This window comes from Bidens hawaiensis, unplaced genomic scaffold (genome assembly GCF_021521415.1).
Source record: "Bidens hawaiensis isolate Kalapana, Puna unplaced genomic scaffold, B.hawaiensis_p1.1 tig00008946_1, whole genome shotgun sequence".
Classification (NCBI taxonomy): Eukaryota; Viridiplantae; Streptophyta; class Magnoliopsida; order Asterales; family Asteraceae; genus Bidens; species Bidens hawaiensis.
The window spans coordinates 491,427-507,860 of record NW_027491650.1 but is presented as its reverse complement, the minus strand read 5'-3'; the positions used below and the strand labels follow the sequence as shown (position 1 = coordinate 507,860).

Genomic DNA, 16,434 nt, shown 5'->3' with positions numbered 1-16,434 from the left:
ATTTTTATTTATGAGACTGAAGAATGTACTTATTGTTTAATTATTTGTGTGTTATCTGGGATGTGTTCTTTCGTTTCTGAATTTTCATTTTTTACTTTAAATAAATTTGTAGGATTATACCGCGTAACATGGTTTATAATATTGTGTTAAAAAATGAGAGTACATAGAATAAAAAATACAATTAAAAATTAAACATAAAATGAGAGCAGATATATCATAAATATTATGAATAATTAAAAATTAAATCGTTTCATTAAAATTAATTATGGTAATCCTGGTGTACTGGTAGGGAGCAGAGGTGCACAAACCGGTTTAAAACTTAAAACCGGTTCGGTTTGGTCAACAAAAGTCAAAACCGGTTTATGATTGGTTTCGGTTCGGGTTGAAACCAGTTTCTTACCATGTTATGATCGGTTTCGGTTCGGGTTTTGATCGGTTTCGGTTCGGGTTTTGACCGGTTTTTGCTCGGTTTTGGCCGGTTTCGATTCGGTTAACCGGTTCTGACCCGGTTTTGGTGGAGAAAATTACAAACCGGTTCCAAACCTACGGTTTCATTTGGTTCCAAACCGGTTTCTATATAATCGGTTTCAAACCGGTTTGGTTTCGGTTCAGTTTTCGGGTCGGTTCGGTTAACCGGTTTATTTGCCCACCTCTAGTAGAGAGTTTGGGTTTCTTAATGGAGTCTCAAGTTCAATTCTCACTTACAACACTTTGTGGGGGATATCGGGGCTCTATGAAGGAAGACTGAGATCTTTGTGATTTTCAGTTCGATCCTGAGTGCATCCGGGTTTTACCACCAGTGGGCCTTCGGGCGGTGGGTTTTCTCCGGAACTGGAGATAATTTGGAGACGCTTAAGGGCTCTATACAGCTAGGTTGGGCTAGCTGGCGGTGGCCTTTTGCCATTAGATCACCCCGTACGGAGTACCTAGGCATTCTATGCAGTGTTTTAAAAACCGGTTCAAACCAGCCGGTTAAATCTCACAGCAGGCCGGTATTTTGAGCCCGGTATTTTTGGCCGGTTTGCTGGACATCGTACCGGTGGTTTTTTCTAAAATATCGGTTTTTACCAGCAAACCGGTTTTAGGTCCAAGAAATTTTTGATATTTGCGGCCCATATTTTATCAAAATTACTTTTAATCCAACAATTAATATTCAAAAGTCTAAACTTTTGGACTATTTTTTTTAAATTGAGTGCTTTTGTATTATTTTTTTAATATGGATTTAACTTTTGGATTATTTTTTGTTATGAAATTATTTATTTTTGGGTTATTTTTGGAGTTAAAGTTGTATTTATAGGAAATTATAAGGTGAATTATTCAACCGGTTGAATCTCCTGACATAACCCGGTTCAACCGGTTGTACCATTTTTTAGCCCAATCCGATACGAATAAAAAACCGGTTTTTAAAACATTAATTCTATGTTTGTTGTTTGTTCAAGAAAAAAAATTAATTATGGTAGAAATGTGGTTGTCATCAAATTGACACGTGGGGAAAAAAACCCTTTTTTAAAAATAAAACCGTACAAAAGCTTCTAGATTTTATTTCTAACATTATTTTGTATTTAAAAATAGGAAAAATTCCATAAGCATTTAAAGATAAAATTTAAAAATAGAAAACAAATTTCAAGTTTTAGGTATCATTTGTAAGAAAGATAAAATTCTCAAAATAAGCATTTATGAAAATAAATTTCCAGTTTTAGGTACCATTTGCAAAAAATTTCAGAAATAAATATTATAATTTAGTCGTGACGAGTAGTTTGTAGAACCAATTAAAACTTGTCACATGTCTTAAACTAACCGTAACGAGCACGTTCACTAATCATTTACTCGTCACGACTAAATAAGTTTCACGCCTCACAATCAACATCCACGAGTAATTCATAAGTCCTTTAGTCGCGATGACTAGTTTACCTGGTTTATATTTCCTACAAGATTAGTTTATTAGTAGTTAACTCGTCGCAACTAGTTTTATCTTATAATCTACTCGTCGCGACCAACGGCTTATGAATTACTCGTGGGCGTTGATTACGAGACATGAAACTTATTAGTCGTGACGAGTAAATGATTAGTGAACGTGCTCGTTACTGTTAGTTTAAGGATACGTGGAAAGTTCTAATTGGTTCTATAAACTACTCGTCATGACTATTTCTAATACCTATTTATGGAATTTCTTACAACTGATACTTAAAACTTGAAATTTGTTTTCATAAATGCTTATTTTGAGAATTTTCCATTATTGAAAACTAACTACATGCATGCAATTACATAATAGAGGAGATCATATATATCTATATGTACACTATAATAAAAGACTACAAATTTTGCTACTTTCACATTAAACATTACCTTTTTTTAGAAATTATATTTTCTTTATATCCTAAGATAAAAAAATAAAAAATATATATTTACAATTTAGATCTTAGATGCTACTTCAAAATTAAAGAGCTCCAACAATTTTATTGGTTACTAATCATATAACCATGATATAAATAACAAATAATAAGAATATCTCACAGAAATAGTCATTTTCCTAACTTGTATTTCTTTGGTTATTTAAAAACAATTGCATACTTAAAGTCATGGCTTACATGAATTTAATCTAATAATAGTCCACAAATCATGTTTTACGTAATTATATAAATATGGATATATGATTTACTTATTAAATACGGGAAAACATATATAAATTTTAGGTTGTCCAAATTTAAAATGTTGTTGGGCACACAAATAGGAAATGGCCGCTATAATTCGTTATTACTAGCAAATGAGGTGTTTTCATGATATGGATTATGGACTGACTGGTCGTAGGATGAAGAACCGGATTCACAAATTAGTTCGGTTCGTTGGGTTGGGCTGATTACACTTTTAGTGATGTTTTGGTATCGCTAGGACTTGAATCTAAGTCATACTTAAAAAACTTGTAGGAATGAGCACTTGATATAAGAATTAGACAGGAAACTCAAATTACAGTAAATCAGTTTGGATTCATGTTAGGGTGGTCTAAGGGGATACACATTCTATGGGTATTAATTGAAAATTATAGAGAGAGGAAATGAGATTTTAAGGATAGTGTGCTACGTCGAATGATTTGAGATAGTCTTGAGGAGAGAGGGATTCATGGGAGGCATATAAAGTTAATTAGAGATATGTATGATGGAGCTAAACAAGTGTCTAATGCCTATGAGAGATACTGACTTTTAGCCTGCGGAGGTGGGCTTGCACCAAGGATCCGTGTTGAGCCCATTTCTTTTTACGATAGTCTTGAATGAGTTGTCAGCTGATCCAGAATGCAATCCAGTGGAGCATTCTTTTTCCTAATGATAGCGTGTTAGTTGGGGAACGAGGCTAAATAACTGGTTAGAGGAGTAGTGAGCAATTTTAGAGTGCAAATGTATAAAGATAAATCATTCTAGAACCAAGTATATTTAATGTAACTTCAGTGGTGCAACGATGAGAAGAAACATGGCGATCATTAGAAATTCAATCATTAGAGATGTTGTAATATACTCTTTCCTATAACCCAAATTCTTGTTAAAAGCCTGGTTGTTTCGCAGTCAGCCAAATTCATGTACTTAATTTTAGAATCATTTGTCTATAGTGACAGTATATAGATAGTGATGGAGCTTATCGCGTTAAGGCAGGATGCTGCGTGTGGAGATTGACCATGGAAGTTTTGTGTGACAAGATGATACAAGCGCGAAACTTGGAGTTAGCCACCAAGACGATACAAGTTGGACACAGATAGGGTTGCAACCGACCAACTATGTTATCATACTAATTGCAAGGCTACCGAGAGAATACAAGCTCGAAAGTTGGAGAAGAAGAATGAGGATGTTAAGGTAGATGCGTGGACATACAAGACCAGACAGAACAATAAATGAGGTTTTTTAGGAGAAATTTTGAGAGTGGCATGCATCTTGGATAATGAATGAGAGATTGAGATGGTTTGAACATGTGAAGGGGAGACAAGTGATGTCCCCGGTGAGAACTATGGAAAACCTCATTGTGGATGAAAGAGGAAACAGAGGCAGACCTAAACTGGTAAGGGATAAGCAGATAAAACAAGATTTGCTTGACTTGCACCTCACATACTCCGTACTCGGGGATAGAAGTCCTTATAAACATTGTATTAGGGTTTTGGACTCTTTTAGGAGTACATAATCTTTTCTTTATTGATACTTAGACAAATACTCTAGATTTTCATAGAGGTTCGGTTGAAAAATAGGCCATCAGAACAAGAGTAAAAGATGAATGAGGTTAACAGGTGGTTTTGGTGTTTCTAGTGGGTCACAACTAATTTAATAGTTTTTAATAAGATAATTTTACATAATAGTAACTAAATTGTCAATGAAGCCTTTATAAAATTATTATATAAAGTCACTTAACTCCCATTAAATATTTTTATATTATACCCTTTACAAATTTAGTGAGAAAAAGCCTTGTTACTAGTTAATAATGAATTCTTGTTTCTTTGCTATTATCTTGTTTTTCAAATGCATTTGAAAAAAAATAAATAAATCAATAGCAACCAAGATTCATATATGTTTTGTATGCCCCACTTGATATAAAAATTTTGCAACACTTGAAAATGAGAGAGAAAGTTAGAACATTTGATAAATGTTGAATATCTAATGAATGTGAATGACTTTAAAGTAAATACTTAAAAACTTAGAAACTCTTTATACACCATGTCAACTTATTTTGACCTGACCTCCTTAGTTAATTACTATAACATAAACAATTTGACATATGTTTTACTATGTGAAGACTAAAGGTACTAACACACATTTTCTTAACATCAGTTTGATACATACGCTCCACCTTTCATAAGAAGCTTGTCATTGGATTCAATAATCTACTCTACGAAGCTAAACCTTTAGCCAAAAGAATAGTAACCACCACCCAAGCCATCACTACACCGCCAATCACCGCCACCATTTTCTTCCTTCAAATTACGAAATATTTCATTCAAAGCATCACCCCGCTTCAAAAAGGTTCCACCACCACTACACAACCTGTCGAGTCGACGCCAGCAACTAACACCACCACATCCTCGGGCATGGGCTCCATCCTCCAAACGAGTACCGGCTTAGCCAGCCAAGCAGGGGGAGTATTTGGTAATATAACACAAGCTATAACCACCAACACAACCGATTTAGCCAGCCAAGTAGCCAACACAACAACCTCAGCGGTCACTGGGGCGGTTAGCTCTGGATCCTCCACAGCTACGAAAGCATTATTACAAACGGCTTATAAGACAATAGAGCTTGCTGCCATCCCGGTATTAGCTCAAGTGTGGTATCAAGTCACCAAGGATCACCCTACATTTTCAGAATTTGTTTTGCCGGTGGTGGAAGCTGTGGCTAAGTTGTACAATAAAACGGTTGATTCCTATTGATGAAATTAAAGCTGCATACAAGTTGGTGAAGACTGCCGGCGATGGTTTGTCAGCTGTTGGAGATGTATTAGGAGGGGGTTTGTCAACTGTTGGGAATGTTGCAGGTGGGGTCAGCGAAGGTTTGTCGGCCGTTGAGAATGTTGCAGAGGAAGGTTTGTTAGCTATTGGGAATGTAGTAGGGGGAGGTTTGTCAGCTGTGACGGGAGGTTTGTCGGCTGTTGGAGGCTTGTTTGGAACCAAAAACATTAAGTAGCAGAAGGTTCTGACTTTAAGAATGATGATATTAAGTTCGTTTAGCATATTGTAATGTGTGTAACGTACACACATGAACATCTTAAATCTTTGTGTAATAAATGAGAAAAATGATGGTATTATTATTATGCTAAATTGGACTCTTTTAGTTAACTTTGGATTGTTAAATGTTTCTACAATGGCCATTGTGTAATAGTAAGGGTGTTTACGGTTTGGTTTCGAACCGTAAATCTTCCAACCAGTCATTGGTTTAATTTCATACACGATTTTTTTCTTTACCTTTCGGTCGGTCTCAAATTTGCAAATTGTAGAAAGCCTACAGAAAACAAACCGTATGTAACTAGACCGAAACATTTAATTATACTTTATACTAGTTTGCAACTGCTCTCTACTTATATCTAGTAGAGATGCCTTTTTATCAAGGAATATTTTGAACAACCGTGACACGTGGCATATGGTCCTAAAAGCCTTGTTGCACTAATACGAATCTCCATACAGTTTTTTGTACTCTTCGCAACAATGTAGACGTAATGTCGGTGCGTACTAATGGCTTTTACGCTTATTGTGGCTAAATTATAGGTAGGGAATGCTAAAAGTTATATAAAAAACTATCACTAGCGTACGAAAAACGTTGCGCTTTGCGTCTCGTTTTTAGGCCTTGTGGCCTTGATGGGTGAAGAAACACTAAGTGAACCCTGGACAGATTATAGATAATCTGGGGGTTAAGTAATGTTTCCCACGAGGATGAGGTCTAGCAGAGAAGGTTGTTCTTCAGGGGACCTGCAAAACAAACACCGTAAGCTCGTCACTGAGAAGGGGGGGTTCCTCCTTGTGACCACCCTCCGGCGTGAGAATCAGACTAGATTGCTCTGAATATAAGTGTATATTAAGAGATTGCTAGATAAGATTGAGATATCAGATGATGTCCTTACCATTCCAAGGTGTTGGAGTATTTATAGCCGAAGGTAGGTTTCCTAGAAGGTACAGCCGGCTGAATAGTATTCCTGTTCCACCAACAGTGGACTACGCACAGGCCATGCTGGTTGGTGGATAGGCTACGGCCAACAGTAAAGGTCGACTGTATACTGTTCCTTTACTGCCGGCTACGCACTGTTCCACCAACTGTAGGCTGCGCACGTCCCATCGTAAGGGTTGGTGAGTAGGCAACGGCTAATATTGACAAACAGTACTAGAGGGGGCTCCTCCTCGTATTGTTGTCGGTGAGCTGTCACCCTGTGATTGGTTCATGGGCTGCTCTGGTCAATTTGTCTGTTCCGCCCATACCTTAGTAGGTATAGTACGAAAGACCTTCCAGAAGCATACGGACTGGCTCATTTGGGCGGGAGTATTCCCGCCTTGCTCATTCCTTCATGTGACTACTGAAGTAGCTAATGCCTTGTGCGTGTAGCCTTGCTGTTAGTGCGGGTAGCCTTCCCTGATGGCTTGTATCCGCAGCTGCGGGAACAGGCGGGGTACTTCACCATTGGGAGGCTTTCCCTGCGGGTACAGCTGGCGTACTGCGCGTAAGGTTATTTGAGCATGGTGGGTCCTGCTGGAGCAGTTGGTCATTGCGCAGACGTCCCTGTTCAAGGTGAGTCTTGCGGGTCCAACTGGGCTCTGCTGGGACCTACCTCTTCAAGTCCCCCCAGTCCAATGTTCTTCTCATGAATTATTAATAAGTGAGGTGAACTTTTGGACTTAGCAAGGGGTTTTGAAAAGGGTTTAGTTTTTAGGTTTTCCGTGGTGATTCTTCCCGCGGTTTTCCTGATGTCACGCAGAAATTCCCGACTTTTCTGCTTGATCTTTGGGTGTGAAGCGGGTAGGTTTGTAACCTCCTCGCACGTCAGGAGTGTTGAGTCCCACTTGTGTGGATTCTCCATGGGGTCTTGGTAGTTTTCAACATAGCGATCAATTATGCTAAAACCACCAATTCCATCTTGGAGTTTCAAACAATATAGTTCTCGACGTTCCCGTCATGCGGGGGTGTTATTCCCGTTTCCGCAAGCATGGCCCAGAAGATCCTTCTTGGTTTGAATTCCCTGCAGAGTGCTAAGTATGTGAAGGGTTTTGCCTTGACACTGTACCCGCACTTGTCTTACGGTTACTTTACTTCCAAGGTATTCCTGGCATCAATTCCCTGCGGGTGCTAAGTATGTGAAGGGTTTTGCCTTGACACTGTACCCGCACCTGTCTTATGGTTACTTGGTTGCCAAGGTAAGGGGTATTTTCCCGCTTACTTTTGAATCTTTTTGAATTTTGAATTTTGAAATTCGAAGAGTTGGTGGAAGGATAAGAACAGTCCAAACCTCTGAAACGTCGTGCGACGGTTTCTTCTGACTGTGTCAGGACGTGCAGGAAGTTATGGTGACGTGACAGTACATGGTCATTCCAGACGCTTTTTCAGGCGCGTGGGCCTGATTTTTCGGGCGCGTGGCCGCGAAATTAATGGTATGCGTCCTGTCAACAGCTGTTGCCAGCTTGCTTTTCGCCACGTGTCATAGTTTCATTGCACCTTCGTTTTCTCTCTCTTCCGCATTAATTTCATCGCATTAATTGCGATTAGTATATAAAGGGGGAGAGGGTTCTTTGTAATCCACACTTTCACTCTTCTCTTCATCTTCTAAGCGATTTCCGGCGAATACTCACCTTTTCAGGCAAGCATTCCCTCGAAATCGTTTTCTTCTTTCTTTTACAAGATGTCTCATGATCTCGAATCTACGGCTGACGACAAGAGTACTGCTGGCGAGTGCCAGTGTGCTCTACCCGGCGATCTGTATCGGTACGTCGTCAGGAAGTTCATGCTCGAGTCTCTCGAGTCTGAGTTTCCTGAACCCCACCAGACGGTGTACGATGCCCCCAGAGGCAAGATCGGGGTTTATGCTGCATTCTTTGTCTATGGGAATCTTTGGTTCCCATTGACAAAGTTTGTTTACCGTGTCCTTGAGAGGCACGGCGTTCATTTGACCGAGTTGCACCCCATGGCGATCGCCAAGATTCGCCATTTCGAGTGGGTGTGCCGGATTTTGGGCATTGAGCCCTATGTTGACCGCCTGATGACCTTCTATACTTGGAGGTGCATCCAGGGGTGGTATACGTTGATAACCCGGGTTAAGGGTTTGAAGATTTGCGCGACCGAGCGCAGTCTTCGCGCGTGGAAGCGGGAGTTCTTCTTCATATCCGCTCGCGCCATCCCCCTTGCCATGAAGTTTAAGAACGGGCAAGCCCTTCCCAGCCTTCACGCCTCCAACTACGAGGAGGCGGAATGGTTTTCGAGGATTTCCCGGGTCCAATCTCCGGTTTACCGGTTTGCGGAGTCCGGGATGGTGATGTTGGGGATGAGCCGGGTGTGGAAGGCGGCGGATGCGCAAAAGGTTCCCATCGTCCTCGAATACGGTTCGAACTCTGTTCCTTACGGTATGCTTTGTTTCTTTTTGTTGATTCTGAATTTCTTCTAACTTTTTTCCTGTTTATTTCAGAGGGGAACGACTTGCAGTCACTCCTAAACCCGCGGGAGGCTGATGGTCCCGCACGGATGGGTACTCGTGCTCTAGACGAGAACGAGTTGCCCATCCTCGAACAAACTGCGGATCGGTTCGTGGAGGTCTACCCGCTAGGCCACGAGATCCTGAGCGCCAGGCGGCCAGGTAAAGCGCTCTTCAACCCTCGACCCCTCAATGTTGAAACCTCTGCTGGAATTCCTTTAATCGTATGTTCTGATGAGGAATCCGCAGATGGTCCTCCGTTGGTGCGGAAGAAGAAGGCTGCCGGCGGGAAGGGAAAGGAGAAGGTGGCCTCCACTGCCGATCCGGCGCCTCGGTCTGATTCGGAGACCGAGAGCGAAGAGGTGGCGGGGAATCCCGGTGGCGATAAGATCACCATTCCGGAGGCTGTGGCAACTGTCACCGAAGAGCCCAGGATGACGACGGTGACCGGCGTGAAGAGGCCGGCTCCATCGGGTTCATCCCCGCCCGTCCGTACTTTCAGGCTCAAGAAAACCCGTAAGTACAACCTTAGCTTTTATCTTCATAGTTTAATATCGTTAAACACTTATCTTCTTTACGCAGGCGTGGATTTTGACGCATTCCAGGGTGGAGCGCAGAGGAGTACCTCCCCGCCAATGACGGTAGGCTTGGTCAGCCTACCTGAGGCGTCGACCCAGGCGCCTGCGCCTGCTTCCGCTGGTTCAGTTGCTCACTCCTTTGAGCCGACTGTTCCAGCTGAGATGACGTCGCCGCCGGCTGTGAGTGCGATTTTTACAGCATCTTTCACGGAGCCGGCGGTTACTATTGCTGCGGATTCTGCGGCGGCGACTGCGGCGGCTGCTACCAAGCCCCCGTCATCGACGGCCGATCCATCAGGTACGCATGGGGCTTCACGCCAATCTCTGCCACCTTCCCATCTGCCTGACCTCTTGGATGGATTTCCCTTGGGTTCAGGTGATCGGTTCGGCGGCTATCGGCCTGTTATTGACCCTACAGATGCGTAGGGTTCTTTTGGCCCTTTTCATATATTTTTTCTTTTTTTTTTTTTTTATATATATCATCTTTTCCTAACTGCTTTATGTTTTTTGCAGTGTCGGATTCCAATGAAGTGTATGTTCCACGATGGAACATTCGCCGAGGAACAACCCTTCGCACCCCTATAGAGTGCGTGGAATGGGCTCGTCACGCTGCTCCCAGTGGTGCGTTGGGGGAAGCCATGGCTAGCTACCAGGAGGGTAGGCTATGCAATGAGCTTCGGGTTCTCCTGGCCCGGATGCAGCCGCGCGTCGAGCTGCTTTGTCGTGAAAACGACAAGTTAAAAGCAGCTCGCCTTAAAGAAGTGGCTCAGGCGCGGGCTGTCCGGGAGGAGAACCAAAGGCTTTCCGCAGTGGCTGCGGAAAAGGAGAAGGCCTTCGAGGCCCTCGAGGTTGAAGTTCAGGCTCGACTCGAGGCCCGTTCCAAGGCTGCCCAAGCTGTTAATGAACAGCTTCGGCTGGCTAAGGAGACTGCGAGGAACGCAACCGAGAGGGCCACCAAGGCTGAAGCTGTTGCTGAGCCTCTACGCGTGGAGAATGAAGAGCTTAAAGCCAAATTAGAGGCTCTCCAGCAGGCTCATGATGCCTTGGCGATGGAAGACGCCAAAAAGCTCCAGGAGATCTTGGACCAGAGGGGGGGTGCTTGACCATACTGAGCGGAAGCTAAAGGGCGTCGAAGAGGCTGCGGCTAAAGAAGTGTTGCTTGCCAACCTCAACAAGAGCGAAGCCGAACGCGCCCGTAACGAAGCTCAAGCTGCCCTCCAAGAAGCCCTGGTTGCCAAGGAATGGCTTCTCCGAGAAGCGTTGTCTCAGGTATGTTTAGCTTTATGTCTTCACGCTTTTCTTTGTAAAATAGAAAAGGTTCTGATACTTGTATTTTTTCTTTGTAGGTTGTGCATCGGGTCTTCTCAGAGACGTCTTATGACGATGCTATGAGCGCAGCCCTCAACGCTTCTCATGAGGATGGGGAAAAGGCCGGCTTCCTGCTTGGTCTAGGGTTCGTTGAGAAAGGCATCCCGCCTTCCAACTTCCCTTTGTTTGATGTGGATACTGAAGCTGTTTATGACCAAGCAGTGAACCAGTATGCCGCCTTCCCGCATCCGGTGGTGGAGAAGGTGAACGAAGTCGCTGCTGCTGATGATGGGCTTGCTATCCTTAGAGCTTTCCTTGAACCACCACGCTCTACTGATGGAGCGGGTCCAAGTGGAAGTGGTCCTGAAGCTTGATTCTGAAGATCCCTTTCCATCACTAGCGTAGATTTTTGCTTTTGTATAGCTCTTTGTAATATTTGAATTTTGATGAAATAAAGATTGTGTTTGTTCTTTGCCTTGTTTATTTTACGCATGTTTTAACTTAGCAATTTCTTTAGTACTTAGATAAGTTAACTTTTTAACGTGGTAAATTATAAGTTTGTTTCGCTTCTTCTTTCATGATTGTGAGGGTATGACCGTCACTTACACTTAGTAGGATGGCTTAACTTTACTTATATCTGACCTGCGTGGAAGTTTTCCTCATCTTTTCCTTTGAAATTTTCTAAGTGTTCAGAATAAGTTAACCTTTGAACGTGGTAGATGATAGGTTGAAGTTTTGCTTCCTTGTTCGTGATTGTGCGGGTAAGACCGTCACTTGCACTTACAAGGATGGCTAAACTTTACTTACATCTGACCTGCGTGTAGGTTTTCCTTAAAACTTTTAACATTTTTAGCGTTGTGTTTATGCGGGTTTTGCCGCCTTCCACACGTAACGACTTACTTCTTCCCCCATTTATGCGGTGAATACCGGCACAATAGTGTGGGAAGTTCATAAGTATAAAGGTAAGGCTATCAACACATTGTGAAAGGAGAATCATTTCCATTAGAAGTGGCTCTAGGCCTTTTCTTTACAAGTTTGGAATTGATCTACATATAACATTTGCGTAATTGAGCTCCATTCCATGTTCTTGGGATGGTAGTGCCATCGAGCCTTTCGAGCCGGTATGCGCCCTTTCCCAGGACTTCTTTGATAATGTATGGCCCTTCCCAGACCGGGGCTAGCTTTCCCGGGCGTTCTTGGTTCGAAGCCTCGTTGTTACGCAATATGTAGTCTCCTACATTGAAGTTGCAGAGTTTTACCCGCGTGTTGTAGTACTTTTGCATTTGTCGCTTGTAGTTCTCTTCACGCACTGCGGCTAAGTCTCTGCGTTCCTCGGTTAGCATAAGGTCCAACCGTCTTTCCGCATCATTGTCTTCTGGCTGGATCAAGACCCATGGTGAGGGTAAACCAATTTCGACCGGGACCATGGCTTCAGTGCCATAAGTGAGACTGAACGGGGTTTCTCCCGTACTGGCCTTCTTCAGCGTTCTGTTTGCCCAAAGGACGTGCGGAAGCTCGTCCACCCAGCCGGATCTGTGTTCCAAGAGTCTTTTCTTTATGCCTTCGACGATGCTCTTATTTGCTCTTTCCACCTCACCATTACCTTGCGGGTGTGCCACTGAGGTAAAGGTGTGGGTGATTTGAAGTTCTTTCAGCCACTGCTGTAGCTTCTTGTCAGCAAAGTTGGTGCCGTTATCGCTCACCAAATTCTGTGGAAGTCCAAAACGACAAATAATAAATTCCCAAATAAATTTTTTGATATGTTTCGCGGTTGTTTGGGCTAAAGGTTTTGCTTCTATCCACTTGGTGAAGTAGTCGATGGCTACCACTAAGAACTGAACATTTCCTGCTGCTGTAGGAAATGGGCCTGTCACATCGATGGCCCACTTCTGAAATGGCCATGAAGAAGTGACTGGAACAAGTTTATTCTTCGGGCGGTGCGTGTTGGGTGCGTAAAGCTGGCAAGACCTGCATTTTCTGATGTATGCCAGTGCATCCATATGCATCCCCGGCCAAAAGTATCCCGCGTTGTTTAGCTTAGCTACAACAGCGCGGGGACCTGCGTGTACTCCACAGATGCCTTCGTGTACTTCCCTTAGGAGGTAGTCAGCATCTTGGTTGTCCACGCATCTTAAGAGTGGGCCAAGAAAGTTACGTCTGTAAAGGATGTCATCGATGAGTTGATAATTCAGTGCTTTACAGCGTAGTTTTCTTGCCTGTGTTTTGGATTCTGGTAGTGTACCTGCCGCAAGGTATTTTATTATTGGTGTCATCCACGTTTCCGAGCTGGTTTGGATGACACAAATTTCCTTGTGCGGGACCGAAGGTGCCTCGAGGAGTTCAATGCGGATATCCTTTCCTAAGTGGGTGAAGGCTAATGATGCAAGCTTGCTTAACGCATCCGCAGATTTGTTTTCACTTCGCTTGACGTGTATGACTTTGCAGTCATTGAAATCGCGCATAAGGGATTTTGCTTGTGCGAGGTACAGGGCCATTGTGTCGTTCACGGCCGTGTACGTCCCGTTGATTTGATTGGCTACCAACATGGAATCCACGTGGGCTTCCAAGTTTTTCACCCCCATCTTACGCGCAATTCTCAGCCCAGCCAAGAATGCCTCATATTCGGCTTCGTTATTCGTACTTGGAAAATCCAGTCGAATAGCGTAAGTGTATTCTTGGCCTGCTGGGTTGGTTAGTCTCAGCCCTGCGCCTGAACCCTCGTTACTGGCTGCTCGATCAGTGTAGAGTCGCCAGACATCATTGATGTCTTGTGCTGGAGAGGGTTGAACCTCTTCCTGGCACTCTTTTTCCCGCGATGCAGGCACTTCTGCAATAAAGTCGGCCAGAACCTGGCCTTTTATGGCTGGTCTTGGCTTATACTTTATCGCGTATTCCCCCAACTCAATTGCCCATTTGGCTAGGCGTCCCGATAACTCGGGTTTGCCTAGAACGTTTGCAAGTTTGAAGTTAGAGAGAATGGTTATTGGGTGGCCCTGGAAATATCGTCTTAACCTGCGTGAAGCGTGTATAAGTGCTAAGACTAATTTTTCGAGGGTAGAGTACCGGGTTTCTACGTCTGTTAGGGCACGGCTGACATAATAGATTGGCATCTGGATGCATTTTCGCTCTACTAGCAGGACTGCCCCGGTTGCTCTATCTGTTGCGGAAAGGTATAGGATTAACTCCTCTCCCGCTTTTGGTGCCGTGAGCGTTGGGAGTTCGATCAAGCGTGACCGAATCTCCTGAAAAGCTGCTTCCGCTTCTGATGTCCAGCGGAAGTGCGTTTTCTTTAAACAGTTTCTCAACGTTGACACAAAGGGAAACGACTTATCTGCGTGGTTTGCCAGAAAGCGATTAAGTGCCACTAGTCGTCCATTTAGTGTCTGGGCTTGTTTGATGGTAGTAGGTGATTCCATTTTGATAATGGCTTCAACCTTTTCAGGGTTCGCTCTGAAGCCATCTTTAGTGATGATGACCCCCAAGAACTTCCCTTCTTCCATTCCAAAGGCACACTTGCTCGGGTTGAGCTTCATGTTTATCTTCCTGAGCGTGTTGAAAGTCTCTTCGATGTCCTTCAACATCGCTTCTGGGTCAGGGCTTTTGATGACCAAGTCATCCATGTAGACTTCCAAGTTCCTCCCAATTTGGGCATGAAACTGGTTGTCCATCAGGCGTTGGTATGTGGACCCGGCATTCTTAAGTCCGAATGGCATCATTTGGTAACAAAATGTGCCATCGGGCGTCCGAAAAGCGGTTTTGTCCTGATCATCAACGGCCATGTGTATTTGATGGTACCCCTTATACGCGTCCAGGAAGCATTTAAGGCGGAACGGTGCCAACGAGTCCACCTTAAGATCAATTTCGGGTAACGAATAACAATCTTTGGGGCATGCTTTGTTCAAGTCCTTGAAATCTATGCACATGCGCCATTGTTTGTTATTCTTCGGTACCATAACGGGATTTGCAACCCAAGTTTGATATCTACTAACGCGTACGATGCCTGCGTCAAGGAGTTCCTTGACTTGGGTTCTACACGCGTTAGTTTGTTCTGGCCCCATTACTCTGCGCTTTTGTACGATCGGCGTAACAGCCGGATCGCATTTGAGCTTATGCTCTGCCTTACTTCGGGGTACACCAGTCATGTCAGCTGGTGTCCACGCGAAGATGTCAGCGTTTTTTTGTAATAGGCGCTTGAGTATGGTGCGTGTGGGATCAACAATTGTCGGGCCAATGGTGACGGCCAAGTCAGGGTACTTGCCATTGAAGGCCCATTTTTCTGGTTCGGTGATGGTTGTTTTAGCCATCTTTGGTTTGGGTTTAGATGAGACAGATGCGATGCATACCTGGGGAATGCCGGTGATCATCGCTACACCCTCAGCTGTTGGCCATCCCATCATGCCGTGGACTGAGGATACCACGGCGTTGAATCTTGCCATCCCGTCTCTCCCGAAGAGAATGTCGTATGTGTGGTGTGGCTTCCTCATCACGACAAAGTCCACATCTTCTGTGCGGGAGTGTCCACATCTTCTGTGCGGGAGTGTTTCCCATCCGTAAGAGTGACGGGGAAAGATAGGATACCCAGGGGGGTGTTTGTGCTGCCATCAAACCCTTCCATCGAGGCGCAGATCGTTTCCAGGCGTTCATTGTCTTCGTCATCTAGCTTGTCAAAGAACTGCCTGTACATCACCGTTGACGAGGCGCCGTTGTCAGCAAGAGTGCGAGAAGTGATGTAGTGCCCCAGCTGGCTTTTGATGACGATAGGGCCTTCTTTGCTGGGTCCTCCTGGCACTCGCGGGAAGCGCACCTCAGCTTCCTTCCACGCGCATGGTTCTGTCGTTCGCCTTTTTCTTCCTCTGATCTTACCATGAACCATGTTGATGCTGATGTCAACGGGCTTTCGTCCGTTGCCTCGGTACCGGTTGTCATTTCTTCCTCCCTTCTTGATTGATGCCACCAGGTGTGCCAGTCTTCCATCCTTGACGAATGCTTCAATAATATCCTTCAAGGATGTACACTCTTCCGTACCATGACCTTTTGTCCCGTGGAAGTCACAGGATTTACTCTGATCCTTATTAGGTCGCTGCCGGATCATTGGAGCTTTTGGCCACGGTAGCTTTTCAGTGGCAAATATCTCCGTGACGCTTTTGGTGAGTGGCGTCCACCGGTGCTTTTGGCTTGAAGGGTGTGTGTGATTTCTTCCGCCAACAAGAGAGTGAGAGCTGGATGAGGTGTCAAAGTTTACCCTTGACTGCCAGATACCTAGCTTCCTCTTTTTGTTCTGCCGGGCAATCCGAACATTGTTCTCTCTTATCCTCTGCGTGTAGAGGTGTGTACTCTGGGGAAGATCCCTTCCCAGTTGCTTTTCCGTCTCGACAAAGCGCTTTGCCGCCGTCATGATGACATCCCATGTTGATGG

At 44.1% G+C, this 16,434-nt stretch overlaps 1 protein-coding gene across 1 annotated transcript in view; it reads right to left on the bottom strand.

The window, feature by feature from the left end:
- LOC143530448 (large ribosomal subunit protein uL22y-like) overlaps positions 1 to 10,016 on the bottom strand; it is an 81,132-nt gene extending 71,116 nt beyond the window's left edge. The window contains exons 1-2 of the mRNA XM_077025985.1: positions 10,013 to 10,016; positions 9,935 to 9,969 (exon numbers count right to left, since the gene is read on the bottom strand). Of these exons, the coding sequence (XP_076882100.1) occupies positions 9,935 to 9,969; positions 10,013 to 10,016 (39 nt within the window). The remainder of the gene's footprint in view (positions 1 to 9,934; positions 9,970 to 10,012) is intronic.
- Positions 10,017 to 16,434: the final 6,418 nt, after the last annotated feature.